The 27,521-nt window shown below is 42.8% G+C and overlaps 2 protein-coding genes across 49 annotated transcripts in view; one reads left to right on the top strand and one right to left on the bottom strand.

Moving 5' to 3' along the window:
• The window catches only part of LOC125621727 (uncharacterized), a 357,495-nt gene that overhangs the window by 218,464 nt on the left and 111,510 nt on the right, over window positions 1–27,521 (bottom strand). For 6 of the 46 annotated variants that reach the window (XR_012664833.1, XR_012664832.1, XR_012664835.1 and 3 more), the window contains exon 1: window positions 18,747–19,334. The exons of 1 other annotated variant lie outside the window; for it this stretch is intronic. The gene's annotated coding sequence lies outside the window, so the exon portion shown is untranslated. Of the gene's footprint in view, window positions 1–18,746; window positions 19,344–27,521 lie in introns of those variants that run through there. 39 more of the 46 variants (XR_012664840.1, XR_012664857.1, XR_012664842.1 and 36 more) reach the window with 26 other exon arrangements.
• Window positions 9,706–26,231, top strand: SOX9 (SRY-box transcription factor 9). Of its 3 annotated transcripts, none has more exons than XM_075119182.1 (4): window positions 9,706–9,885; window positions 22,805–23,222; window positions 24,426–24,679; window positions 25,374–26,231. In XM_075119182.1, the coding sequence occupies exons 2-4, from the start codon at window positions 22,813–22,815 to the stop codon at window positions 26,153–26,155; spliced, it is 1,446 nt and encodes a 481-aa protein (XP_074975283.1). In that variant the 5' UTR covers window positions 9,706–9,885; window positions 22,805–22,812; the 3' UTR covers window positions 26,156–26,231. The 3 variants fall into 3 exon arrangements, with proteins under 3 accessions (XP_074975283.1, XP_074975282.1, XP_048674890.1); XM_075119181.1 differs by lacking the exon at window positions 9,706–9,885 and adding an exon at window positions 19,910–20,489; XM_048818933.2 differs by lacking the exon at window positions 9,706–9,885 and having other exon boundaries at window positions 21,350–23,222.

Raw genomic sequence — 27,521 nt, 5'->3', positions numbered from 1 at the left:
TTGCAGAGAGAGGTTATACTCTGGTATGAAAACTTACAAGGTAAGTAATGATTTGACAATCAGTAGTTTCTCAGTTCAGTGGAGCTGAATCTTTATGAGCATCTGCTGGAGCCGGTTCTATATTTTCTCTATCAGACTCCTTCAAAGTTATTAGGATCCTGAAATAAAAGGGTGAGGAGAAAAGCAAAAGAGGGAGGGCTAAGGAACCAGAACTGCGTCCTTTCCAACCTCAATAAATGAATCTCTCTCTCTTGAGGAAAACTGTTCACAAACAAATCCCGGCAGACAAACTCAGCCCTATATTATTAGTAGTCATAACTTATTCCCATTTAGCACATCAATTAGTGCTGCTCCCCACCCCCCCTACTCTCAACTAGGTCCAATATTGGCTGAAAGGAGGTGGGGTAAAGGGGTTTCAGATTTTGGCACCCAGGCTCCAGCTGTTCTGGTTGAGCAGCTGGGAGTGGAATCTGACTCTTGAGGAAGGGATTTACGACATGGTTTAGCAGTTTACCTCCAACATTTGTCCCGAATTTTTACGGAGAGGTTCGAAGTTGAGCTGAGAAGTTTCTCAAGCCCTTGTCCAAGCACAGAGGTCTGTCACACAAATGCCAACCCTGCTCTTTACCTCCCCTGAGATGCTAGGAACTTCACCAGACCAGGAGAGGAATTTTTCAGTTCCCCCCACCACCACATTCCCTCCCTCATCCTTTTTTGGCCACTGCTGCATAATGCAGTTGGCTTGTCTTGGCAGCCAACTGACAAGGTATATATGTACATACTGACCAAAATGAATGCAGTTGCTGAACTAGGTGTCAGAGTGAGACCCCTTAAAATGATGAAATACGCTTACTGTAGAGCAGAATCCAAGTCTACACAAGCCCAGCCAGAACTTCCACAGTGTAGCTCTTTTCTTCTTAACATTTTTGCTGTGGAACCATCCCCCGTGTTCAGAGTCGATTCCTTCTGGGGAAAAGACACTGCTGCCTTGAATTCAGGAGATCTCATACAACTCTCCCACTGCCTTGAATTTCATCTGCTCTTGCGAGTTTTCCACTATCTTTGGCCACAACTGTTCTGGATCCTTCCCAATTCTGGATTCAGCCTGGACGCAGAAGTGTAGCAGAAGGTTCTGGTCGAGGGGCTAAAATATCACATACACACACATACACACACAAATTTGGGGTTGGCTCATAGCTGAAGCAGCACTTCAGGCCCCTCACTCTCCATTCACCCCAAGCTGAATGGATGAAGTAGAATCGTACAGTGGCAGGTCATCATGAGACCATTTCTATTTGCTGTTCTTTCTCAAAGGTTTCTAATCGCTCCGAATCAACAGGGCATAATGCACCGAGCACCAGTACTGGGCGCAAGTATCTGCAATCATTTCCAAATACAAAACACTGCATTGTGGAATGGAGCTCAGATTCCCAGGTGAGTTGGTACATCTGCAATGCATGCAGCTTCTTCTCTATGCTGGGGCAACTGCATTGGTTTCAGTTGGATCAGAACTAGAGATCTCTTCCTATGAATTGCAACCATCCAGCAGAATCAGTGCTTGGAAAACGCCTGGGGCAGATGTCATGCTTCGGCACACAGAGGTCCTGATTCTCCTCACATCTATGTTGATTTTATACAAGTATCACTAGATTGACTTCAGTGGAGTTGCTTGTGATGCACAACCAGGAAATCAAGGCCATAGTTTCATGTATGCACCGAAAGTTTCAGTCACTCCAAGCAAAGATGTTTGTGACTTCTTTTGCTTAGTGTAGCTTAATGAATGAAAGCGGCTTAATTCTCTGGCACTATGCTGGGACTGGGAGTGAAAAAAACTCCTTTTGAGTAATAGATGGAGTGGATTTGATACAGAAGGTCATTGACAGAGTAAATACAAAACACGAGGATATAATAGTCTCTCTCCTGACCACAACCACACCCTAAACATTAGTTGATGATGCATACAGCCAGCTATCTCCTGCTGAAGCCGGTGAACAAATGCCCTCTGAGGACAGGGAGAAGCAGACCAGGTGAGATATGGGCAAGCCAGCAAGTTTGGAGACAAGAAGACTCGCTTGGCTTTGGGAATCAAACCACAAGCGGAGCCATTGACGCTGGCCCTCCACATATGAAAAAGGAAACATATAAATAAAGATTCCTGTGGATGGCAGAAAACGATGTGAAGGGATCCCATTGGCTTGGTTTTCCTTTGGCTTGCCCTCAGTCCTGGAAGCAGAACTAAGCTGAAGTCCGGTTCTCAGATGGAGCCAGCCTTCTGTCGCCTTGGCTTTGCCCACCTCTAGAATGCAGGCCCCCCACACGCTGGAATAAGGCAGAGCCAGCACATGTGTAGCCTAAAAAAACAATTGTAACAAAAGTGATGATGGTTTTTTAAAAAAGAGATGAACCCACCTCTGTTTCAAAGGCTTGCGTTGTTTAGGTCAGTCTGACAAACTGTGAGTCTAGCCTTCTGTGGCAGAATCTTATAGAGAGCCCCCTGGGTCAGTCGGCAGGGCACTGAATCGGAGATACAGGCTCTATTCCCAGCTCTGTCACTGACTTGCTCTGCCACCATGGGCAAGTCACTTAGCCTCTCTCTGCCTCTGTTTCGCCTCCCACCTCTTAGAGGGCATCTACATGTGAGCTGGGAGGTGTAACTCCCAGCTCGCGGAGACATACCCCCGCTAGCTCTGCTCAACCTAGCGCCTAAAAATAGCATTGCATCCACCGCAGCATGGCCGGCCACTTGGGCTAGCTGCCCCGTGTACAGCCCGCCTGAGCCCCGGCTTACATACCAGAGCTGGGCTCCATGCAGCCATGCGCAACCTGCTATTTTCAGACACTAACTCAAGCAGAGCTAGCACAGGTACATCTATAGGAGCTGGGAATCCCACTGTCCAGCTCAAACGTGGACACAGCCTTAGTCTGTCTTCTTCATTTGGACGCTGAGCTCTTCAGTGCAGAGACTATATATCTGTACCACACCCACAGCAATGAGTCTCTTACCTCAGAAGAGGCCTTGAGGTGTTGTTATAGTATAAACAACAACTTTGAGGAGAAGCAAACAGGTCAAGAAGAGAAGAGGACTTTCCAGTTTAAGAACCCAGCAAATAGCCCAGTAAATCTACTGAATTTCTAACGTTCCTCTTGCATTTGCTGAGTCCTAAGTGGCAATGAGAGAAGTTAACAAGTTGTGCTGATCACAGGTTTGAAAGATGCTACTAAAATGCACCATGATTCTTTCATTTCTATTCATGGAGGAAACAGGGCCCTCAGACGCAGCTTCTTTTAAAGAAACTATTACATTCGCGAAGGCCTCAATTTTTTTATTTTGTGCCACTGAGATTTTGAAATATTCTTTCAGACAAACCAAGATTCTCTGGAAATTCCTGTGCCAATGGGCCAGAACTTCAAGTGCCCAGCACTCCCAACTGGGGACAGAGTTTCAAGAAAACATAGCATCCAAAATCTCCCAAACATACTGAGCTCATTTGAAAACCTGGCCTGGATTGTGGGTAATGAGCCCTTGTAAATATTCTGTCCATAAATCTCTTCCCTTTTATTTTTTGTAATTGTTAATTATCACATTTCTTCAGCCTGAGGCAAAGTCTGTACTGGCGCCATTGATAGCAGCCAAAGGGCATGGGACTTGCCTTCTGAAAATGTTCTCTGTATGGTACACAAATATTTATAGAAGCCTGACAAGGTCCCATTAGGCCATTCAAATTAAACAATGGTCTTTAAGAGGAGTGAAGCTGACCCCCAAACAAAACCTGAACTTCTGTGGCTTCTTCTACCTGTACCACACACTTTCCATGGTGATTAATTCCTAACAATAACCTACCGGCAAAAGTAACTCCCATACTCCAGTACCTAGCAAAAACAGGACAGACTCCTTAAAGCAAAGGAGTTTTCTTAATGATTTTTTCTTAGAGTTTTTCTTAATGATTAAAGATTGGTCTAAAGACAGTCCCCAGTTCTGAACGCTCTGGAGGGTGGGATTTGGGATCCAAACCCAGATCCAAATTTCATGACTGATCCTAAGTGCTATAAATATGGGCAAAACCAAACCCCACAGATCCTGAAGTTGAGCTCTAGATCCGGATCTAAACCTGGTGGCTTGGGCCTGTCTCAGGTATAATTAATTAGTATTGATTTTATTATTATTATTATGAGAGCGTTATTTTAGATAACACCACTGAGGTTCGTGGGGATGTACAGACAAGTAGCAAAACCAGGCATTAAATTCACTGCTGGCATAGGCAGTTGTGACTCCATTGTCTTCAATAGATGGACTCAAATGACACTGATGAACGTGCCCAAGAGTTCCATGTACTCTAAGCAGGTGAAATTTACCCCTAGGCAGAGGGGGCAGTGCAGTGTCTATTACACTAATTAAGCCTGTTGTTTGTCTCCTCAGAACGTCAGGAGACATAAGTAGTACATAGGCCTTCTGCTAGGGGATGAATTTCACCCAGTAACAGCAGGCAAGGGTGAAACACCAAATTCATTTGGTACAATAAGAGTCAGCCCAAACTCTCATCAAGAACCTTTGTTAGGGTTGGAATAAAATAACTGGCTAATTTTTTATCATCATGCTTATTCTCTTTCTTGGGCCCTTCCATTTCCCAGCCTTGCCCAAAGGGAGAAGCATTGACATATCATAAGAGCAGCTATTTCCACCAACAACAGAGGAAGCAATGACTGGAAATCCCACAAGAGCCTATTCAGGTGACGCTTCCAGCCTGATTTCTAACTGAAGTCTGGCTGATCTTCCAAACTTTTAGATGTTTATCCAAACCAAGCCGACAAACCTTTGAGGTTCACCATCACTACACAGAGAGGCAGATCCTCAGTTGATGCAAGACTTCAATGGCGTTGCACCAATTTACCGCAACGATGGATCTGCCCCAGATGTTTTAGTGAACTATTTTCCTTTTTCACACACACCTTTCCTTTCATTGGAGAAAAAAAAAAAAACCTCACTGTCTCGTACCTCCTAGTGTTCCTTAAACACAGATCCGACTTTTCCGATTGGTCACCCGCAGGCTAAACCTACTGAAAGAGCCGATCGGGTTCCTCAATCATATTTGCAAATGCGCTCTCATTTCCTGCTTGCCAGGCTACCGCAAGCATATTTTGTCCCTTTAAATCATTGTCTTCGGCTGGTGATGCGAAACACTGAGCAGCCCTTGCTGCGGATGCTCAATGTCATCAAATTCAAGGAGTGGATAATTAATATTGAAAGGTGTGATTGCAGCTAAGCAGGTCAGCTAATCAACTACTGATTTCTCTATAATGTCCTAGATCGTTTGGAAATCTAATCCGGAGGGGAGGGGGAAGGGGGGACTGCTGGGAATTAGAGTGGAAATGCAGTATCCCTTTTCAAAGATAAACACTGCACAATTATGCCAGCAAGTTGGTCCCTCCTCATTCATTGGGCTATTCTCAAGCTATGGAAGTTGGACAGGCATTTCCTCCAGAGCGGCCTTCTAGTGAGTCAAATAAGAGGTCTACTTTAGCCATTGGATCTGAAGAAGTCTTATGTCATATTCATGTCTGCTTTGACAACACTGTGACTGCCTGGACATTCGTTATAAGAAATAAACAGCGGGCACTTATGCCTCCGACACCTTAAAAAATGGGACCATGTAAAAGTACGTCTATGTAGCCACCATGCAGCTATCCGATGCCTGTAACTTTAAGTATAGGCTACGCCAAATTAAGGGACTCTATTGATTTACAGTGCTTGGGGAGTCCTCTACATATTTGGGGTCGGGAAGGAATTTTCCTCCAGGGCAGATTGGAAGAGGCCCTGGAGGTTTTTCACCTTCCTCTGTAGCATGGGGCACGGGTCACTTGCTGGAGGATTCTCTGCTCCTTGAAGTCTTTAAACCATGATTTGAGGACTTCAATAGCTCATAGATAGGTGAGAGATTTATCGCAGGAGTGGGTGGGTGAAATTCTGTGGCCTGCGTTGTGCAGGAGGTCAGACTAGATGATCATACGGTCCCTTCTGACCTTAATATCTATGAATCCATGAATCTATGAATGGAATATATTTTCTGATATGTGAACATTGCAAAAACATTATAGTAATTTACTTGGGTGATTACCTTATGTTCATGGTTCCCACAGTAAAACTGACACTTTAAAACTCTAAATACATTCCAGCCTATTTGCCCTTGTGACACGAAGATATTCCCCACTTCAGCTGTAGGACAATTCCCAACAAAGTTATAAAAGGACTAGAATGATGCAGCTGTACTGGTGCTTTTCTGGTTTCCTGTTAATCCTTTCATTACCTCTAAGAACGTGCATATTTCCTAGCTTTAGTTTTCTACTGTGGCTAACTATAGAACTTCAAAGGGATGAAATCAACAGAAATGTAGTAGGATTCTGTAGAAATTGCTCTACAGAAGCAATTGATTTAAATTGAAGTGAAGGACATAGACCTTTTTGAAGATACAAGTAGGCACTCCTATCTACATCTTTTGGCACCTAATTTCTTTTAAAGATTTGTCCCTAAGAGCCTAGGCACAATCACATGAGAGTTGAGAGCAGAGCTGGGAACTGAACCCAGGGCTTTAGTAGCCCAGGTCAATGTCTTACCCACAAGTCCATGCAGTTGTCTAGATGAATAGTCAGTGCACGGCAAGCTGGGCCTGCACCTAGCGTTGCCAATCCTCCAGGATTGGCCTGAAATCTCCAGCAACTAAAGATTAATCTTTAATTAAATATTATGTCATGTGATGAAATCTCCAGGAATACCTCCAACCAAAACTGGCAACCCTACCTGCACCACCTGTCCATGCGGACCCTGTTACCGTGCACTGAAAGTTCCCTAATGTGTATTGATTTACTCTTGTTTCAAAGCAGAGTAAATCAAAGCACATTAGGAACTGGAGTATTGTGTCCAGTCCTGGGCACCGTATTTCAGGAAAGATATGGACAAACAAGAGGAAGTCCAGAGAAGAGCAACAAAAATGATTAAAGGTCTAGAAAACATGAGAGAAGATTGAAAAAGTTGGGTTTGTTTAGTCTGAAGAAAAGGACATAACAGCTTTCAAGTACATAAGAGGTTGTTACAAGGAGGAGAGAGGTAAATTGTTCTCGTTAACCTCTGAGGATAGGACAAGAAGCAATGGGCTTAAATTGCCGCAAGGGCGATTTAGGTTGGACATTAGGAAAAACTTCCTAACTGTCAGGGTAGTAAAGCACAGGAATAAATTGACTAGGGAGATTGTGGAATCTCCGTCATTGGAGATTCTTAAGAGCAGGTTCGACAAACACCTTTAAGGGATGGTCTAGATAATACTTAGTCCTGCCATGAGTGCAGGGGATTCAACTAGGTGACCTCTCGAAAGCCCTTCACGTCCTACAATTCTATGAACTTTTAGGGCCAGTTTGCAGTGTCCACATGGACAGTTAGTGCGTGGCAAGCTAGCATACCACAGATTTACACACCAGCTTGCCGCACACTAACTTTTCATCTAGACAAGACCCACATTTCCACGCTAAACCAGTTCTTGACACAGACGGGTCATTTTCAGCTCAGCAAACACCTGCATTCCCTTTTGTCAATCTCTTTGTCCATATGCTGTCCAGAAAGCGTAGACGTGTTCAGCCTGTACATACTCTGGGAATCTCTCTCCTTTCTGTAGGCCTGTCTCCCTGCCTCTCACCTAGCCTTTGTTGGGACAGCCAACATTCCTCTAGTCCCACAGGAGCTGGGTGTTGTCCTACATTGCGCAAAGAAGGATTAAAAACTAGGATCTTATACCCAAAACAATGATGCTTTATTTGTCTTGGATCTCAGCAGGATTATTGCGTTTTCCTTTTAATTAAGGAAAACAATTCCTCTGCAATAGTATTTTGATTTTCCAGCCTGTGCCGTTCTCTCCTCCCCCACCCCATCTGCTTTCCTGAGACAGTGCTCAAGATAGATAACTTCATTTCTCCTTGGGACGCAAGTGCGCTTGAGAAATCACATCATATCCTCCTGCTCCTTCTTGCATGTGGGAATCATCTTCTGGGAGGTTGCATTGCTTGCAGTGTCTGTTTGTTTTGGACGCAAAGCCTGGTGCATTGGGTTAGATGTTAGTCAAACTGACCTTTCCTGTTTTCTGAGTCAATGATCTAAGATCACTAAGTCAAGCACAAGATGTTGAAAAATAATCAGCATGTGGGGTTGACAGTGAACTGTGTGGTTGGGGGACCAGACCGACCAGCTTTCTCAGTCAAAGCATGGTCCTGTGCTTTTAAAACCTGCCCTCAGGAATTCCACCAGAAAACCCACCTGATGTGGCCACCCTGAGGCAGTGTCAGAATCGATGAGCCGCTTCCACCCCCCACTGGAATCCAAGGGAATGGAAGGTGCTCCGCACAGTGAAAGAGCTGGCCCCAAACGCTGATCGCCTCACTCACAGGGATAACCCATTTGATTTAAAAGATTTGGCCCTAAATGGCAATGAATAGCTTATTCCCTGGAAAGAATCAAACTGAGGGTGAAGATCCTATGCATGAAGTTTGCACTGTATTTCAGACACCAATTTGGATGTTGCTTTAGCTCTCCGGAAATGTTTAAGGAGTTGCACCAAGTTCTGATACATAATTTCAGGGTGTTTTCCAGTAGCAGAGGATCTTTTCTAGCACAAACCTGTATGTTTCATACACATCTAGCTATACACCCCAGCTTTCGCTCTTGCAGTGCCACAAAGCCAATGGTCTTTTCCTCTCCTGGTATACACCCCCCAATATCCACACTGCAAATAAGAACCTGGGTCTACATTTTCAAAAGTGACTGATGATTTTTGGATACTCAGATGGACTCATTTGAAAGGAGCCTGGCTTTCAGAAAGCGCTGATCACCTGTCTGCTGGAAATGTGGGCTCTTTGGATCTGTATCCACTGCATCTGGGAGCGAGTCTTTCCACCTCGTAGACAGACTCATGCTAGATCCACTCAAGCTACCATAGAAGAACTAGCAGAGGGGACCCTGCAGCTCAAGAGACTGCTCGAGCTCCCAAGCCCTACCAGCCCCCTGAGTCTGAGCTTGGGTGATGAGGCAAAGTCCCCACCAGATCCACAACATCCACCCTGCTGGTTTTAGCCCAACAGCTTGGGTGAAGGTAGGCCGAGTCTGTCTATCCAGTCTGGGAGACACATTCCCAGCTGCAGTGGAGACATATCCTTTGTGGTGACTCAAGTCAGGCACCCAAAAAATGGAAATACCTCACTTCCTTTGTCTTTGAAAATCTAGGCCCAGCTGGACGAGTGGAATCCCAAGTCCTTCAGCCTGTTAAGGCTAGATGCTAAGCTTGTGGAAGTGTCAATAAATAATAAATAAATAAATATGAATAAATCACTATTTTATAAAGAGCACATGCTAGCCAACATCACTCATGTGATCCAAGCGCCCTGCTATCAGTTTCAAGTTTAGCCAGATAAAATTTCTATATTACCAAGCAATTGTTAGCAGTAAAGGGATGAAATAATAAGTCATTCTTAAGTAATATCAGTGCATTACTGTCCCAGATAGAAAAGATCCAAATTCCTCCTTTGTTTCTAAACTCTGCTGTTTTATTAAAAAAAAAAAAAAAAAAGAAACAATACCTCCTTTCAGGCACTGCCAAGCTCCAGCTCAAGCCCCTCAGATAAGAGCTGGCAGGAAAGGTGACTGCCATCAATATTTTGGTGAATGTAACTACAGCTGAGGATGGGCTGTGTGTGGGGATAATCGCAGACACTTTGGTGTACTGGGGCTATGTTTAAAAGACATTTCTTATTGGATCCCCCTGAATTCCTAGCAAGCTTCCTCTAACACCAGGGTTTGTAAAAGACAGAGTTTAGCAATAAGGAACTAAGTCGACTGTCCTCCATATGAAGGTACGTTTTCATCTCTTGATGCTTCTTATTGTCGATATTTCATTTATTCCATTCAAATATTATTCATCTGGAGTTTATTTTGGATGAGTGGGGAAAGTAGATTTTTTTTCTTCCTACATTGCAAGTTTCATATCTGCAATCTAGGGCAGCCTGGTTCCTTCAGCTCTGCAAGATAGCTACACAGTATCTGACATGCTCTGTGAAAGTTATAGTTTCTTATTATTGTTTGTATTAATGTAGCATTTGTTTTCATCATTTTTCTACAAAGTCACTTGCATGTTACAAAGAGAGACCTGGGATTGATTGTTATGAAGGATGAGTGTAGGTTGAGAGTGAATGAAGATGTGAGCAAAAGTATATATACTGTTCTGAGACAGATTTACAATAGATTACTCCTTAAACCAGAAAATGCAATGGTATTCCTTGGGCATCCTGGCTTTTTTATATTACATATATTATTAATTAGAAGTAGTTGTTGTTATTAAATAATTGGGATGTGTTATTCTCAGAGTGATCTCTCCCCACTTATAAAGATGGTGAATTTTTTCAAAACTTCTATCAAAAATGTGGGACTTTTGCCAAGCTAAATGGTCAACACATGTTTAAAATCTATCAGGGAGAGAGAGAAAAGACCCTGAATGTTTTTGACCATATAAATTCTGTGCTGTATTATTGTATTAACTTTCATTTGATGTTTTTAATGTTATCCTTTTCTCTTTTAAATCCAGTGTAGTTATCTGTAATATAGCTGATTTAATATTTGGAAAATAAACATAGCAAATACAAAATAGATCCACAGAACAAATAATATGACCAGCAAGATTTCATTCTTTAATTGTTAAAATAGGAATTTATGTTATGGTTGCTATTGTATCAAATTGAGTAAGTGCAAGTTGCTTTGAACTGAAAGCCATTATATTTTTCAGGTGCAGGTTTTAGTTTCTATAGTCTTCTTTCCAAACCTTTTACACTCAGTTGATCAAGCAATTGACAAGCAGAAACACAGCATCCAGAAATGCAGATAAAGGGCTTAATCTGAAAGAAAGGATGATCTTGTGGTTAAGGCACCAGGCTGGGCCTCAGGAGACAGGAGTACTGTTCCTGGCTCTGCCACAGACTTTCCTGTGTGACCCTGGGAAAGTCACTTAATCGCTCTGAACTTCAGTTCCCCATCTATAGAGAAGGGATAATATTTCCTTTCACCCCTCTTCCTCTGTCTTGCCTGTTTAGATTGTAAACTCTGCAGGCTGGAGGGGTTCTTTGCTATACGTGTGCACAGTGCCTTGCATAATAAGGCTCCTGAAACCACCAGATGCTACCAAAATGCAAATACTAATCATGGTCTAAAGCCCACTGATGCAGTGGGGCTTGGATTAGGCCCAAAATGCTCTTAGAGAAAGAGATTTTCAAAGGCACTCAGGCCACTTAAGGCATCTAACTCTCATTGAAAGTCAATGGGAGTCAGGTGCCCAAGTGCTTGATCACCAATGTGCTGCTCAAAAGAGTGCCAGTTAAACTTTTGCAAAGCGATCAGGCTGTCAGCCCCTGGGCCAGCAGCAAATGCTGCAGGAAACCCTATTGGTAGGCTGGGCAGAATTCAAAGTTTTTTTGTTTATAATTTTGACAGATAATATTAATGTTTATTTTTAAGCATTTTAACTGATTTACATTTTCACAATTGCATGAAATTATTGGGGGCCAGACAATAATTATTTAATGACAGTGGATGCTGAGATTTAAAAAATTAAAGCTTTATAACCATGAAACACAAACTGTCAACGTGACATGCCAAAATATACACAGTAAATATCCTTAAAGCAAACTCTAGTAAGTTCTCAAGCTGCATTTTTCTTACTTTGCCTGTCCATAAATTTCAAAGATCATCCATAGAAATATTTTTCATCAGTTCATGTGTGGACAGTGAAATCCAAACCTGAAGAAGAGCTCTGTGTAAGCTCGACAGCTTGTCTCTCTCAACAACAGAAATTGGTCCAATAAAAGATATTCTCCCCCCCCACACACCCCCCCCCGCCACCTTGTTTCTCTACAGTGAAATCGACGTTTACCGACATTTACCGATAACCATTTAAACCTTCTAACCCTACTTATTGGGAAGTCCAGACAGACAGCTTCCTTCCCATCCCCAAGTTTAAGATGGGTGAGGGGGCTAGTTAAAAATCCTCTTCCACTGGAAATGGGGAGAGAGACCAGTGTCTCATTAACCCCTGGCTTCAAATGACAAAGCAAGATGCCATTCACACCTTTTCTCCTCAACAAAGGTGAGAGCAGAGGACCAAAACTAGGGCCCCAATTCAGCAAGGTACATAAACGCATTCCTAACTTCAAGCAGTTACCTGCTTTTACTGAATAGAGATGGGATTACTCAAATGCTTCAAGTTAGACAACTGCTTGTGTGTTTTGCTTACGCGGGGTCTGGCTCAGCAAAGGCAGATGTGAGAGAGGAATCATTGATCAACATGTCAAGCTTTACCAGCAATGATATTTAAGGATCCACCATTTCTTTCATTAAAAAGAGAAATACAACTGAGAAAGGTTTCAGAGTAACAGCCGTGCTAGTCTGTATTCACAAAAAGAAAAGGAGTACTTGTGGCACCTTAGAGACTAACCAATTTATTTGAGCATAAGCTTTCGTGAGCTACAGCTCACTTCATCGGATGCAGAGAAAACAGGTTAGTTCTGCATATGCTGATCCTTCTGCAAAAGCTTCATTAGGTTCTTTTAAGTAATATAGTGCCAGCTGAATAGGAAACATCTTATCTGCCTTCTAATAATATCTTATCAAACTTATGTGAATATATATGCATAATGCACACATACACATATATATACATTCAGAGACAGAGAGAGAGACATACACACACACACACAGCTATATACACACAAATATACCACACACATACATATATAGGCTTGGCAGAATTCCATTTTTATTTTTTATAATTTCAGTGGATAATATTGACATTTATTTTTATCAATTTAAATTTTTACAGTTGCAAAAAATTATGTTTTAAGCTTTTTTCAGTTTTCATTGATCTAAATGTTCACAGTTGTTGACTGTCAGTCAATAATCATTTAATGACAAATGTTGAGAAGCAAAAAGTTCAAGCTTTATAATGGTTAAAACACATACAAATTGTCAACATCACTTGCCAAAATATGCAAAGTAAATACCCTTAAACCAAACGCTAATAACTGCTCAGGTAGCATCTTTCTTATTTTGCCTAGCTGTAAATTTTAAGTGTAATTGATGGAAATATTTATCATCAGCTTGTGTGTACAGTGAAATTGACATTTACCAATAAAAACCGAATCCTTCCAAGCCTATATATATACACACACACACATACACACACATTATATGCCCCCATAAATACACACCCACCCACATATATGAATCCCTGTTTATTATGCAGTAGAGAAAATTGAAGTTTTTAAATAAATAATTCCAATGTAAATAAACTTCCCACCCTGAGCAAACAAAAACGGATCCCATAGCAGATTTCTCTATTTTTCAAATAAATCATAGTTCCAAATGAACATGGGCCTGGCAGTTAGAATTTCCAAATGATTCAGTATTGGGGAAGGGGGGGGGGCAAAGGGGCTGGAAAAAACCCAAACAAACAATTTTACAAGTTCCAGAAGTGAAATCCCTCCCCCCCCCCCCTTTTTTTTTTTTTTTTTAATTTGAAGAACTGGGAGGGGTGGCGGCTGCATTCTTTGGCCCATAGAAAATCAGTGACCTGAGGACATCTGCAAGCTATTAGGACACAGACTTCAGGTAGCTCCCAGAAACACATGCTGTCCACATTACACCCTCCAAGTATATTTCCACAACTTTAGCTCTCCAAATAAACAGTCGAGCTCTCCCTGCATTAGGAAGGAGCTGCACAAACAGGTAGAGAGAATGGTAGTTTTATTCCCCCTTCCAATTCTCATGAATTTCTTGTAAGCCATTGCTGGACTGTGTAATATGAACTATTCCTTGGAAAATATAATAGGGCTAGTTTTAAATTACCCCCATGCATTTATCTGTAGGTGACTATGAAATATGAGGTCCAATTTCCACAACATGTTAGCTTCAATACACGTCATACCTGAATAGCCACTTGTAAGAATGTGTTGTGTCAGCTGAAGAGTTAAAAAAAGATATGAAGCTACCAGGGTTTACTATGTTGCTGATGGACTTTTTATTAGTAGTATTTAAATAGAGTTTTCCACCTTTTGAAACAATCCTGTTTATTTTTAAGAGTTCATAATGATTTTTAAAGGAAGGCCTCAGCACCAGAGCATGTATTTCTTTGCAAATATAGTGGGGCAACACAACCCACTGCAGTTTAAAACACTGCATCCTTCAGAATATATGCAGTTGTGATGGAGGTTGAAAGCCAATAAACGCATGATCTGAACTCAAAGTATTTGTTCAATTTGAATGTAAGATCTCTCGGTCAAACAGCAGATGAAGGGAAAATTGGGAAGGTGTTTTTTACTGTCATTTTCTTGCTGTATAGGGCTGATTTTAAGGAAAAAAAATACTGGTTGTTCAACAAACATCTATTCCTTCTCCAGCCATCTCTGTGCTGTTATGAATTGGAAGACAGGTCTTTGGCCCCCATTAGCAGAGTTTGACCTTTTCCCTATGATTGGTTTAAAATAAAATTATTCAAAACAGATTGCGCATCTGATTCAGATCCCTATCCAGGCAACGTCCACTCCAAAGTGGGACTCAAAGTAAGATGAACTTGATTTAGAAAGGTAGCTCCTGGATACCTCTTCAGAGCCCACAGTTCTGACCTAGCAGAAGGCAACATAAGGCTATTTTTAGCTTGGTTCTTTTGCCTGGTAGCATACTTGGATCACATCTCAAGACCTTCTTAGGAACAAAGTATCGATGTTCACATCAGGAGGCAAAAATTAGGCTATGTGACCAGACCACCAAATATAAGATGCACCCTAACGTCTTTGAAAGTATCTCGCAAAATATTCCACTTCCACTAGCATGGGAAAAATTCTGTACTATTGCAAGGGTATTCCCCTTCACTTTCAACTGTCAGATACATCTCCTAGACCTACCAAGTTTGCAGAGCTTGAAGCCAATGTTATTTTTTAAAATAATAATCTTGAGAAGAGAACATTGGTAAATTACAAGTTTGTGTGCAGTGGTTTCAAAGTGTGGAGGAAACGGGAGAAAACAAAAAGTGTGTGTGTGTATACACACGCACACCACTGAGCCTGCCCTGGAGCCACGAAGTGTTAAAAATCCTATAGAACTAGTCAGGTGCCCTCAGCTCAGAGATCTGGATTCAAACATGCAAAATAGAATCAACCAGTCTCTGGAGTTTCTGCTCTGCTATCACTCATAACCAATGGATGGGTTAAAACTCCCTATTTTTCCTTGTACTAATTCTTGGTCTCTACATATTTTGGGTGCTTCTAACATTATTTTTTACCCAATGATCAGGTGCAAAAGAGCTTTCATAATCAGAGACAACAAGTGTACTTGCTGCTGTCTGGAAAATTCAAGTGCAATGTCTGATTCTACTTGCTGCAAAAACAGGATCTGGCCTACAGTGAATTCATACTCCTGGAATTATCTTTTTCAGGAGCAAATCTCAATTCTATTTAGAATGGTGCTATTTCATAAGCAAGGGTCAGCCCACAGTTATTCTGCAGACAAATAAAGAGGTATACCCAATCTGATCTTGCCACTCAAAAGAAGCCAGCCCTTAAAAGTAGTTACAGTATTTTTATTGCAGCACTGTCCACTTTTGCTTTATACTTTCGTTATGGAACCTTTTCATTATATTCTACATGGCAAACATGAAGAGGTAGTCATTTTCAGGGATTAATTAAAACATTAAAACATCAATGTCCTTCAGGAAATCATACTGTAATCTGTAATCTCCCCTTCACTTTACAATCCAAAGAAAGAGAAAAATGCCACTGGTCCAGCTTTCACTCCCATTGCTTTACATTTCATTAGTTCCAAAGCTTAAATCAATCTACATTTTGCCCAGCTCAGCAGCAGCATAGGGTTGTAAATTATTCTGACAAACTGGTGATTAGATAGATAGATAGATAGATAGATAGATAGATAGATAAAGAGCTTTGTTAATGAACAGTTAAGATTAATATAATAATTCAACACAAATACCAAAGAATTCTTAGTTCAGGCTGCAAAATAAGCCATAATTCCGCCCCAAAGCCATCACCTAACAGCCACCATTCTCACTATTAAAATAGGACAGAAACCCACATTCCTCCTGACAAAGGCTAATCAGAAAGTGGTCTAAGAAATTAGCAGGCATTTGCAAAATAAATAGCTACAGTACACAAGGAAACATCCCAGTGGTTACTGGATTCTGAGTAAGGCAGACTGCTAACCCGAACAGAGGAGTATGTGATGGGCCACTCCTACACAAGATAATTCCTGCAGCCTCCAACCACTTTCAGCCACAGTTTAAAGCACCCACTGTTCTCCTGGCATCTCTGTAAGTGCCAGAAGGGCCTTGGACAACTCTGGCGACCTGGCAACAGCTGTTTCTAATGTTAACCCTAACGTGCATCCACATGGGTTGCCTTTCACAGTGCATGTAAAATGTAATTCTCCCCTCTGTCATTCTCTAAGCTCAAGTGATATTTATTCTTTTGTGTCAATAAAAAATCGTGAACAATTATTTATTGTTTGTTAAGTGACAACGATGTGTTTGGAAAGGTATAAGGTCCCTGCCCCAGTGACCGGAGTACAAACAATCTGAATGAGATAAATTAGCTAAAATGCTAACATCTTGCACCAACAGATGAAAACATTCTGCACTGATCAAGGGTAACACTGACCTTCCAGATTTACATCTGTTCAGAGCATGTTTCCAGGCTCTCACTCCTTTTATTTTGTAAGTGGAAATAAAAATGTGTCACTGTTTTGACTTTGATGAAATTGTCTTAACGCACATGAACACAGACAGTGTGCTCTTATTTAAGAAATCATTCCATGGCTTATGAGTGGGCAAAATGATTACATAGTTTTAAAAAATTCTTTACACCTCCAGATTTTCCAGTTGAAAATTGCCTTCCAAATGGAGGAAGCACTGAGGAATCTAGGAAGTACAGACTTAGCTGGCATCTGCTTTTGTGCCATGGAATAGTCATGAAAAGTTTTGCATACAGCAAAATTCAGAGAGATTTTTGCACTAGCTTCCTGGTGTATATTTTTAAAGGGTTGCACTGTATCCCCGCTCCTCTCTACTTTGCCCCACCACACACACACACACACACACACACTCCAAATGGCTGAGCATATGCAGTGACAGAAAGGGCTTTCACTCTGCAGCACATCATTTGAAAAGGCGAACATTTCTCCCAGCAGAAATGCAGGGAGCCAGCATTTCCCTGGGTTTCCTGTCCTACCAAGGATGAACTTTTTGTTCCAATGAAGAGTCTGTTCTGACCCAGCAGAGAGGTCCCAGGGCTGTGTTGGTGACATCACAGCCGACAACTATGCAAATAAGTGGCTGTCAGCAATTTCAGCATGACAACTTCACAGGGGGTTATGGGGGTGGTCAAAGAGTCTGGGGTAGAGGGGAGAGACACAGTGGACTTTAGAAATTACTGAACTTCATAAGGAAAACATGAAGGTGAATTTGCCATCCTCCCTTCTCCCTCTCCTCCTCCCCTCTCATTTCAGTATACTACAACTGACTTACATGTACATGCAGAAGCTGGCTCTCAGCAAACACATCTGATTCATGTCAATATGGCTATGGTACACATTTGCAGGGTTTGAGAGAAAAATATTTAATGTCTTGTGTGGATATTAGTCCCCTTGCTATTAAACTGACCGTCTCTTTCCCTCTCTCCTAAATAGTTTAGAAAGAGGGTTTCCTGAAATAACTAAAGAAGCTGAATTAGCACAAGAGGGGAAAAAAATCAAATGAGGATTGTAATTCACATTCTTATTTGTCAAAAATCTTTCCTGAAGCCTGGGCTTGAATACTCCCTGTAAAATAAGATTAAATCGAAAACACACTATCCTGCTGTATAAAACATGACTTCAATAAAAAACATTCTACTCTTAAAAAGTGAATCTGATTGATTAGATTGTCCATATGTCTAACTATCCAGGAGACCAGGGCTTTTTTTAAAAAAACTATGCAAACTATGACATGGGACATGATATCTGCTTTACATTTTTCTTTTGTTTATTTTTCAAACTTGTTAAACCATTTTCTTTTGTTAAAATAGATTCTCTTGTCATGAAAAGGCAGAATATTTTCAACAAATGGTCTTTCAGGATGAAAAATGTTCTATTACATTTTTCATTAAGTCAATTATCCTCCAAAATCATGGGATTTTCCTTCTTTGCCAATCAATCAGCACTAACAGAAGGGAACAATCTGTTGTCACTTCCCCCCCTCCCCCACCCACACCCCCTTCTCCTCCAGGTACATTTGTTCAGACTTTTTGCTTTACCAGTTCCGCTGAGAGAAGAACAATGTATTGGTTGAGCTTTCTTTGATATTTCTAGACCAAATATTAAAGAATAGATGTGCTGGGCTAAATTTGTCTCCTGAAATAGCTAATCTGAGTCTTAAATTGGTAAGTGAATTTTTTTTCTAGAATTGTCCATCTAAATATTAAGAATAGATTAACTATGTTCATCCCAACTGTTGATGCAAATCTCAATATACCTTCCTACTTGGTCTCTGCTATATATTTAGCCCAATCATATCTGTAACACTGGGAAATGTTTTTAAGTGTTGCAGTCAATCATAAAAAAAACAAATCATCTTCTCGCCTCCCCTGTGATTTCAGACAAAGGCTCTATAAATAAGGCATACACTTACCTTTCAGCTCACCCAAAGATAGCTGTTTGCCAGAGGTTTCCAAGCAAAAACTCCCAGAGAAAGATAGCAAATACAGAAAGGGTCTAACAGGGAGTTTTTCTTCAAATTGATTTCTTCAGAGCTCCTTCCCCCTGTGCCCTTTTTTTTTTTTTTTTTTTTTGCCACGCACAATTTCCAATTCCATTTCAAAAAATAATTGCACTTTTTTAAAAATGTCCCCTCGCCAATGTACGGTCACCCAGCAGGACAATGCTACCTAGAGGAATTGTTTAACCGAACAAAGGCTGTGAACTGAAGCAGTTTCCATAAAGCACTGAGGGGAAAACCCGACATCAGTGCTCGAATTGAATTCAGAATTAGGCACTGTATATTTTATAAGGAAAACTACAGCAAAAAAAGGTGCCCCCCTACTTTGGCCCTAGAGGTTTTGATCACTTAGTTTACAGGGAAGTGTGTGTGGGGGGGGGGGGGGGGGATAGACCCTTAGGTTAAACTCGGAATCGCAGTCTTTAAAAAGCATCTGTTCAGAAATTCAGTTCTCAGCTTAGTCTTTTTATTTATTTATTTCCTTGGAAGTATCAGCACAACTTGCGTCTTATTCCCAACCGAGATAACCTTGTTATTATCTCGGACAATGCATTGGCTGTCTCGAAAGAGAAGCCTGCAATTAGAAACGTAGGTGCCGAACATTTCACTACAAAGCGAAGGGGGAATGTTTGGACTTTTTTTTTTTTTTTTGAAGCGCGTCTCAACACACACGTTAAAAATCGCGGCCCTTTAGAAACAGATCAGTGGCTGCAATTTTTAACGTGTGTGTTGGGACGTGTTTGTTTATTTTTGCTGATCGAGTTTGGCCAATTTGGCGACTCTTTAAAAACCGTGTGTTGCGTCACCGATTGAAGTTGTACAAGGACAGAGACAAGTCTTTGTGGGGAAAGTGTCCCCAGTCAGGCTGGAGAGCAATCTAAACCTTCCTAAGCGATGCAGCGGCTCTGCCCAGAAGGTACTTCCAGCACGCAGAGAAATTGACATAGAAGTGCGTTGGGAAATCCAGACGGATTCGAGACTGCCTCGAAGTGAGACACTGCATCGTTCACTTATAAATATGAATTTAGAAAAAGTGTGTCGGGAACTGTATGGAGTGGCCAACATGCTGTATTCTTGGGATACAGGGGTTTGGGTTTTTTTAATTCTTTAGTTATTTCTCATTTCACTCCTTAATTTTCCCACATGAACCTTAGATAAATATTAAGAGCTCTTTGAGAGCAGCATCACAAGCAAATAAGGGATTGAGAACACTTGAGGGGGCAAGAGAAAATGCACCAGAATAACTTCCATTAGAATATGTAGATTTTCCCAAAAAGTTTTTAAAAAGCCCCCCACACACACACACACACACACACACTTTATGCAGTATTTTATAACTATTTGGTATCTTGTCAGTTTCATTGACCACTGGCTGAAAACACTTTGATCAGTTTCTCCTCACGGTTTGCGAAGTAAAGTTTGCTGTTGAATCTTGTAAAGGGGGAAATGCCTGGAGCTGATCAATCTGATTGTCAAAGACGAGTCCAGATTCAGCAAGAAACCTGTTCTAAAAAAGTCTCCTAAAGCGAAAAGTTTGAGGTTAGTTTCTGGGCTTTTGGCGCCCCCTCTGGATAAAGAAAAGAATTACATTTTACCAGCAGAAAGGCGATTGTTGACAACTGTAAAAGTTCCAAAAAAGAAACGGGACTATGAAATGTGAGTATCAAACGCACAGAAAGCAAAGCAAACCCATGTAATGGTGCCTGGCAGGGATCAGACAACATGACAACAATGAGGGTGCTTCTCCCATTTTAAACGATTTCTATCAACAGCTAAGTTTTATTTGCAATAGCTCTGGTACAGATCTGATGATCTGTGACTGAGAGATGATATAGGTATGTGTTTGATATGATTGTGCATCTACAAATGTTGAGGCATTAACGTGTTAATTATGAGAAGAAATAACCACATAGGTATGTTTAAAACTATTTTCTTCGCTATTTTTATTACACGGTAAACTTGTTTAATGATCACTAGCGGGTGTGCTGTGACAAGCTTAAAATCAGGAATAACAGTCTCAATTTTTTCCCTTCCTGTTTGTTTCAGAATTATACCAGCTTTGCAAAACAAATAGATCTTGGATGCCCTATACCAGTTATCGGCCCCTAAAGAACAGGAGATAAAGAGCAAACTGAAAATGAGTTAAACTTTTACTAGCAAGAACCCAAAAGATATTCAAAACATGTAATGAAAACGTAAACATTTACAGCAGGGAAAACAGTCTTTCTGCAAATATAGAGGCAAAGATTTGCATTCTATATCCTGCAAGTAAATCTACGGGAAGAGAGAATTTCTGGGTTTAAATGCTGGGGGAAATGCTATGTATTAGTAAATGTCATGTTTTATTACATTATTTTGTAACTATTTTAGATATGGTCTTTGCATATTTTGAGACTGTTCTCGCTTAGCAGTTAACAATTAACTTGAGCATGTATATCCCTCAGGTCTTCATAATTTCATCCTGAAAACAAATCTGTTGTAAAGAACTATCACTCTTTCTAGTACATCTTAACTTTACGAAGCTCAGAAATGCAAATATACCGTTTATATTGTAAGACTGGAGAAACTTCAGTGCCATCGGTTAGCTCTATAAATGCAAGTTACAGCGATGGACCAGAACGGTATATAAAGTTTAGTCGTGTATTAAAATGCAGAAAGTAGACACACTTTTACTTAGTGTGTTTCAGACCACTGAATAATTAAGGTTTAATTTTAAGACGACTAGCCCAATTGCACCACACTGACACAGTGTCAATGACTAGAGTCTTCAGACTACAGTCCAAACCAGAAGACCAGCCTCTGAACAAGGTAGCTCAGCAATAAATTGTCACAGAACTTTGCAGAGTTAAGCGAGCTCTACATCTGTGAGTACAGAACTTAAAGCACTGAATTATCAAATAAGCCTGCGCGTGGCTTTAAACCATGCTGGTTTTAATTAAAGAATAGCAGCAGACCAGTGAGCGTAACATCATCCTTGATGACAAATGTATGTTTAAAAACAGCTCTAGGTGTTATAATGAAAAAACAAACAGAGGCGAATCACAACATCGTTTACTTCACAGAAAAAGCTCGAAGTTCTTTGTCACGCCAAAGTAAGTGCAAATTAGGAGCACGCAACCTGTGTGATGCAATTTGACCCCCCTGGAGTATCTTTTATAGAACAGGAGACTGTCCATAGTCCCACTGAAATCAATCAAAAATTGCCGAGACAAATACAAAATAAAGACGAGTTTACTTTTAAGGCACCACAAAAGTTCTGAAGTACAAAGAGTAAACTCAGACACTTCTACTTTTCTGTATTTTTGTCTTCCCCTTCTCTGAGACCTGCGCTCCTTTCTCCCCTCCCTACAAAAACTTGTAGCCAATCATCTGTGTGCCAGCCCCCCAGGGGCAGGGCTGTCATTGGCTGAAAGTTTCTAAGGTGAAATAGAAGAGGAGAGTATTTATTACAGAGACGCGGAGAGAGAGTTGGAGAGCTGAGCTTGAAATTGACTAGGTGAAATTGGGAGCCTTAAACTTTCCAAAAACCAAGGAACTTTTTTTTTCTTCTTCTGAGAGGCAGAGAGAAAGAGGGGACAGAGAGGGGGCTAATAAGACTAACTCCAAACTTTATTTCCCACCCCCTTTTGACTATCCTCAGAGCTGGGTCCATGCAAGTCTCTGAGAGCAGATCGCTGCAGCTGCAACTTTGCAGTCGGCTGTGAACAAACTTTTTTTTTTCCCTCCTGCAAGCTGCTGTTCACCAGCCAAAACTTTCTTGTTTCTTTTGCAAACTTTTTGCTGCCTTCCTTCCCACCCCACTCCCGCCTCCATCTCTTCCTTGCTTCCTCCACCACAAACCCAGCTGGTTTTAAAGAGGCGTTGCCACTTTATAATTATTATTTTTAATCCCTCCCCCCTCCTCTCCCCCACCCCTTGATTTTCATCCCACTGTTTTCCCCCTCTGCCGCTTTCTCGCATGAATCTCCTAGACCCCTTCATGAAAATGACAGAAGAGCAGGACAAATGCATCTCTGGCGCCCCTAGCCCCACCATGTCGGACGACTCCGCGGGGTCCCCCTGCCCTTCTGGTTCCGGCTCGGACACTGAGAACACCAGACCCCAAGAAAACACTTTCCCCAAGGGCGATCCGGATCTGAAGAAAGAGAGCGACGAGGACAAATTCCCGGTGTGCATCCGAGAGGCGGTCAGCCAAGTCCTGAAGGGCTACGACTGGACCCTGGTGCCCATGCCGGTCCGTGTGAACGGATCCAGCAAAAACAAGCCCCACGTGAAGAGACCCATGAACGCCTTCATGGTGTGGGCACAGGCGGCCCGGAGGAAGCTGGCGGACCAGTATCCGCATCTGCACAACGCAGAGCTCAGCAAAACGCTGGGCAAACTCTGGAGGTGAGTGAGGCGGGGGAACGTGTTTAAAGGGCCTTGGTTTGCAAAGCAGGGAGAAGTTTGGACCAGGCAGGAGAGCGTGTGGTTTCGATTCTGGGAAGCTGGCTGCTGCTGCTGGCAAACTCGTGTGCATGGGGAAAGGCAGCTAAGCTAGCGCTGGGGCAAAAGCTGGGGCAGGCGGGTACGTGGGCTTGGCCTCCTCGACTTTCAAGTGGCTTTTCTGCCCTGCACGGGCTAAGGAGGAAGGGCGGTGGGGCTCTGGTCCGGGAGAGGTTTGCGGAAAGATGGTGAGCAGAGCCCTTTGATCCCCTGGCAGGCTTTGGAAAGTGGCTGGTGCTAACAAGGAGGGCGCTCTGGAACGTGTGTGTGTAAAACCGGACTTCATCCGCATTGCATCAGATTTGCACAAACGAAGAAATGATCATGGGGGAGAGGGGAGAGAGAAAGTTGGCAAAGTTGTGCCAAGCTACGGGTGGGTGGTTCTGGAGAAAGGTGCATGGCCCGATTTCTTCGGCATTGAAAGAGAAGAAAGGGAGGGGGAAGGAGAAAGAAAGTGAGTCACCTGGCCGGGGCTTATTCTGTGACTGCAGGAGAAAAAACAAAACAAAAGTTAAATTCGCAGCAGAAGGGGAAAGTTCTGAGCGAATCTGGACCTCCAGAGGTGGTGCCCGGAGCCATCCAGGGCATTAGTCATCTAATCTTTTTATTGAATCAGTGTGTGCGCGCACTCCTCTTCCAGAGGGGGAGAAAAGTCACTGCCTAGTTTTGTTGTGTCTTGTTTGGCCACCAAAACAGTCTGCCAGTTTCATGGGGGCGGGGGGTTAGAGGGGGCCACCAGCCAGCAAGAGATTATGAAGCAATGGCAAGAGGCAGGCCGTAGAGGAAGGGGTACCTATGGGGGGTCCTTTCCTTGCAATTCAGAGAGATGCCAAGCTGGAGCAGGGGAGGTGTGCTGGTCATGCAGGATGGAGTGTGCAGAAGGGAGGCTGGGGGTGCAGATTATTGGGCGGGGGGAGCAATCTGCACTGCAGCCTGGCCGTAGTAGTGTGTGCGGACATTTGTAGCACCCTAGGGGTGCAGAGCTCTTTATGGCAGGTCAAGACAGGGGGCCCCTTGGGGCCTGCCCTCTAGGCAGCACGACACGCTGTAAACTGTCCTTGCTGTTGGAGAAGCAACTAACCCCCAGCTCCCCTGTGTCTTGCCCAGGCTGCTGAATGAAAGCGAGAAGCGCCCTTTCGTGGAGGAGGCCGAGAGGCTGCGGGTCCAGCACAAGAAGGACCATCCCGACTACAAGTACCAGCCGCGGAGGAGAAAGTCAGTGAAGAACGGGCAGGCGGAGCAGGAGGAGGGCTCCGAGCAAACACACATCTCCCCCAATGCCATTTTCAAGGCCCTGCAGGCGGATTCTCCTCAGTCTTCCTCCAGCATGAGTGAGGTTCACTCTCCTGGAGAGCACTCTGGTAAATATGCAGCCTGATACAGACACACACACACACGCTCCTGGGCCCAACACACTGGGCTGGGCAGCTAAGGAGAGACACAGCCGTCTGTATGTTACGGAGGTACTGTCAGTGACTCCATAGCTCACGCTGTGTTCTGAACCAGGCTCCAAATGCAATCTGCTTAGAGACAGAATGACAGACAAACAGTAGATACGGCTCGCGAGAGCTGGATCCAGCATCAGATACACTCACACAAACACGCTTACTAGGCTTCAGACTTTTTCACCAACTTTTCTCCTTGCAACAAAGTTTCAATCGACGTTTTCCAGCTTTTTAATTCAGAATTAAATTAAAAACCACCTTGAACTGCAGGCCATCTCAAAAGCCCCATATTTTATCTGGTGCTACATATTTGCACAGATACAGATCACACTCGTGTTACGAACCTGGAAACGTTCGTGTTACCCTTCGCAACCGACTTCAGGGGCAAAGCGGTGATATCTGACAGGGCCCCAAACATCTTGAGTTAACCATTAACTGCGGTATCACCCTTATACAACTGCCTCCTGCTTATAAAAAAACAGCTCACTTTAGATTTCAGGGCCTTATGGCTGTCTTTGTGTGCCATATCAGCTAAAGAGACAGAGAGCTCACTTAAAACAAGGGAAGCAGCCAACTCACGACTGCATGTGCTATTTCTTTTCCTCTCCAGGGCAGTCCCAGGGGCCCCCAACTCCTCCTACTACACCCAAAACAGATGTCCAGCCTGGGAAGCAAGACCTGAAGCGAGAAGGGCGCCCTTTGCAGGAAGGAGGAAGACAACCGCCCCACATTGACTTCCGGGATGTGGACATTGGGGAACTCAGCAGCGACGTCATCTCCAACATAGAGACCTTTGACGTAAATGAGTTTGACCAGTACCTCCCACCCAACGGTCACCCGGGAGTCCCGGCCACCCACGGCCAACCCGGTCAAGTCACCTACAGCGGCAGCTATGGGATCAGTAGCACGCCTGCCACTCAAGCTGGGGCCGGGCACGTTTGGATGTCCAAGCCACAGCCACAGCCACAGCCGCCGCCGCCCCAGGCCCAGCCGCCGCACGCGATGACCACCCTGAGCAGCGAACAGGGCCAGTCCCAGCAGAGGACACACATCAAGACAGAGCAGCTCAGTCCCAGCCATTACAGCGAGCAACAGCAGCACTCCCCACAGCAGCTCAATTATAGCTCCTTCAACCTTCAGCACTACAGTTCCTCCTACCCGACCATCACCCGCTCGCAGTATGACTACACAGACCACCAGAGTTCCAACTCCTACTACAGCCATGCGGCCAGCCAGAGCACCAGCCTCTACTCCACCTTCACGTACATGAACCCCACCCAAAGGCCCATGTACACGCCCATTGCAGACACTACCGGAGTCCCTTCCATTCCCCAGACCCACAGCCCGCAGCACTGGGAGCAGCCTGTCTACACACAGCTTACGAGGCCCTAAGGGCGACAATAGCAACAACAGCAAGGAGAGAGAAAAAAGAACGGTCTCCAACTTTTTTTTTTTTTTTTTTAATAAAGACACTAACGCTAAAGATGATGAAAAAAGAGAACACATCGGGCCTTCTGCACTACCGCACCCTTCAGGAAGTGGCCAGACCACTCTGCTGAGAACCAGCAAAACTCGGTACAGACATTCCAAGGACTGGACTTTAACCTTGATTCCGGGGCGAGAGATGAGCTTTCTCACCAGCCAACTCGTCTGCCTGTGTTTGGACTTTTGTAATTATTTTTAGCAGTAATTGAAAGAAGAAAAAAAAAAGGAAAAAAAATACCCAGAGTCCTCTGTGAGGAATATTCTCTATTTTAAATATTTTTAGTATGTACTGTGTATGATTCGTTACCAATTTGAGGGGATTTATATATATTTTTTAGAGATTTTTTTTTAAATGCTCTTATTTTTTCCAACAGCTAAAACGACACTTAGTGGAGCAGTCCTAGCTTTTCTTGCAGTCAGAGGTATTTTTGTATAGATAAAAGTCTTTTCTTTAAAGAAAAACAAAATAAAACAGTGTGCATTAATTAGGAACAAAAACTGTTAAACAGGGATTGGCATCAGGCTAAGCTTTGGTCAGCTGTGCAACCTAGGAGACGCAAGGGGTTAAAAACAAAAGAGGCTTTATTTTTCTAACTTGGAAGTAGCGAGAGAGCCAGGAGGAGAATTTGTTAGTTTTATTTTTTAAAGACCTTGAGCCTTAAAGCAGCGCTGTTGAAAAGCCTTAAAAGCAGTCCTGTAATATTTTTTCCCCCCTCGAGATTCTTATACGACTGCCCTCCAGTGCAAGGAGAAAGACAGAGCCCAGAAGGGAGGCAGATCCGATTTCTGGGAAAACTTACGTCTGACTCTTTTACCAACAATCAGCAGCAGATTATGATGCCACAACCAGCATCACCCTCCTCAGCTTCCTGCTTTGGACACCATGTGCATGACAGATGCTGGAAGCCTCCCATCACCTCCCCAGCCCTTTAAAGAGCCTTGAGTGCAAACATTTAGGGCCTGATCCAAAGCCCGTTGAAGACCCCTATTGGCTTCAGTGGGCTTTGGATTAAACCCGCAGGGCACATTGGAAACATCAGATACATTTTAAATTATTTATTTTGTGAGAAAAGCCAGTTTAATCAAGATTTTCTTTTTAAAATCTCCCTTCCATTTTTTAAACTCCTTTAAAAGCGATTAGATTTGTTGGAGTCTTATTTGGATGGTATGATGCCTGTTAAATTATGGTCTAAACTGTAACCAGTTCTTTATTTATCTCTAATTCCTTTTTATTATTATTATTATTATTCTTTGGAATCTGTGTCCTAGGTTT

The sequence above is a fragment of the Caretta caretta genome, chromosome 14 (genome assembly GCF_965140235.1).
Source record: "Caretta caretta isolate rCarCar2 chromosome 14, rCarCar1.hap1, whole genome shotgun sequence".
Classification (NCBI taxonomy): Eukaryota; Metazoa; Chordata; order Testudines; family Cheloniidae; genus Caretta; species Caretta caretta.
The sequence above is the reverse complement of the archived record's forward strand: the minus strand, read 5'-3'. Positions and strand labels throughout refer to the sequence as shown.

Bases quoted from the DNA above. Each gene is read 5' to 3' on its own strand.
- SOX9 (XM_048818933.2), top strand. From the start codon at position 22,792: ATGAATCTCCTAGACCCCTTCATGAAAATGACAGAAGAGCAGGACAAA. The intron at 23,223-24,425 runs GTGAGTGAGGCG...TGTCTTGCCCAG, and splicing joins ACGCTGGGCAAACTCTGGAG to GCTGCTGAATGAAAGCGAGA. The intron at 24,680-25,373 runs GTAAATATGCAG...TTTCCTCTCCAG, and splicing joins CTCTCCTGGAGAGCACTCTG to GGCAGTCCCAGGGGCCCCCA.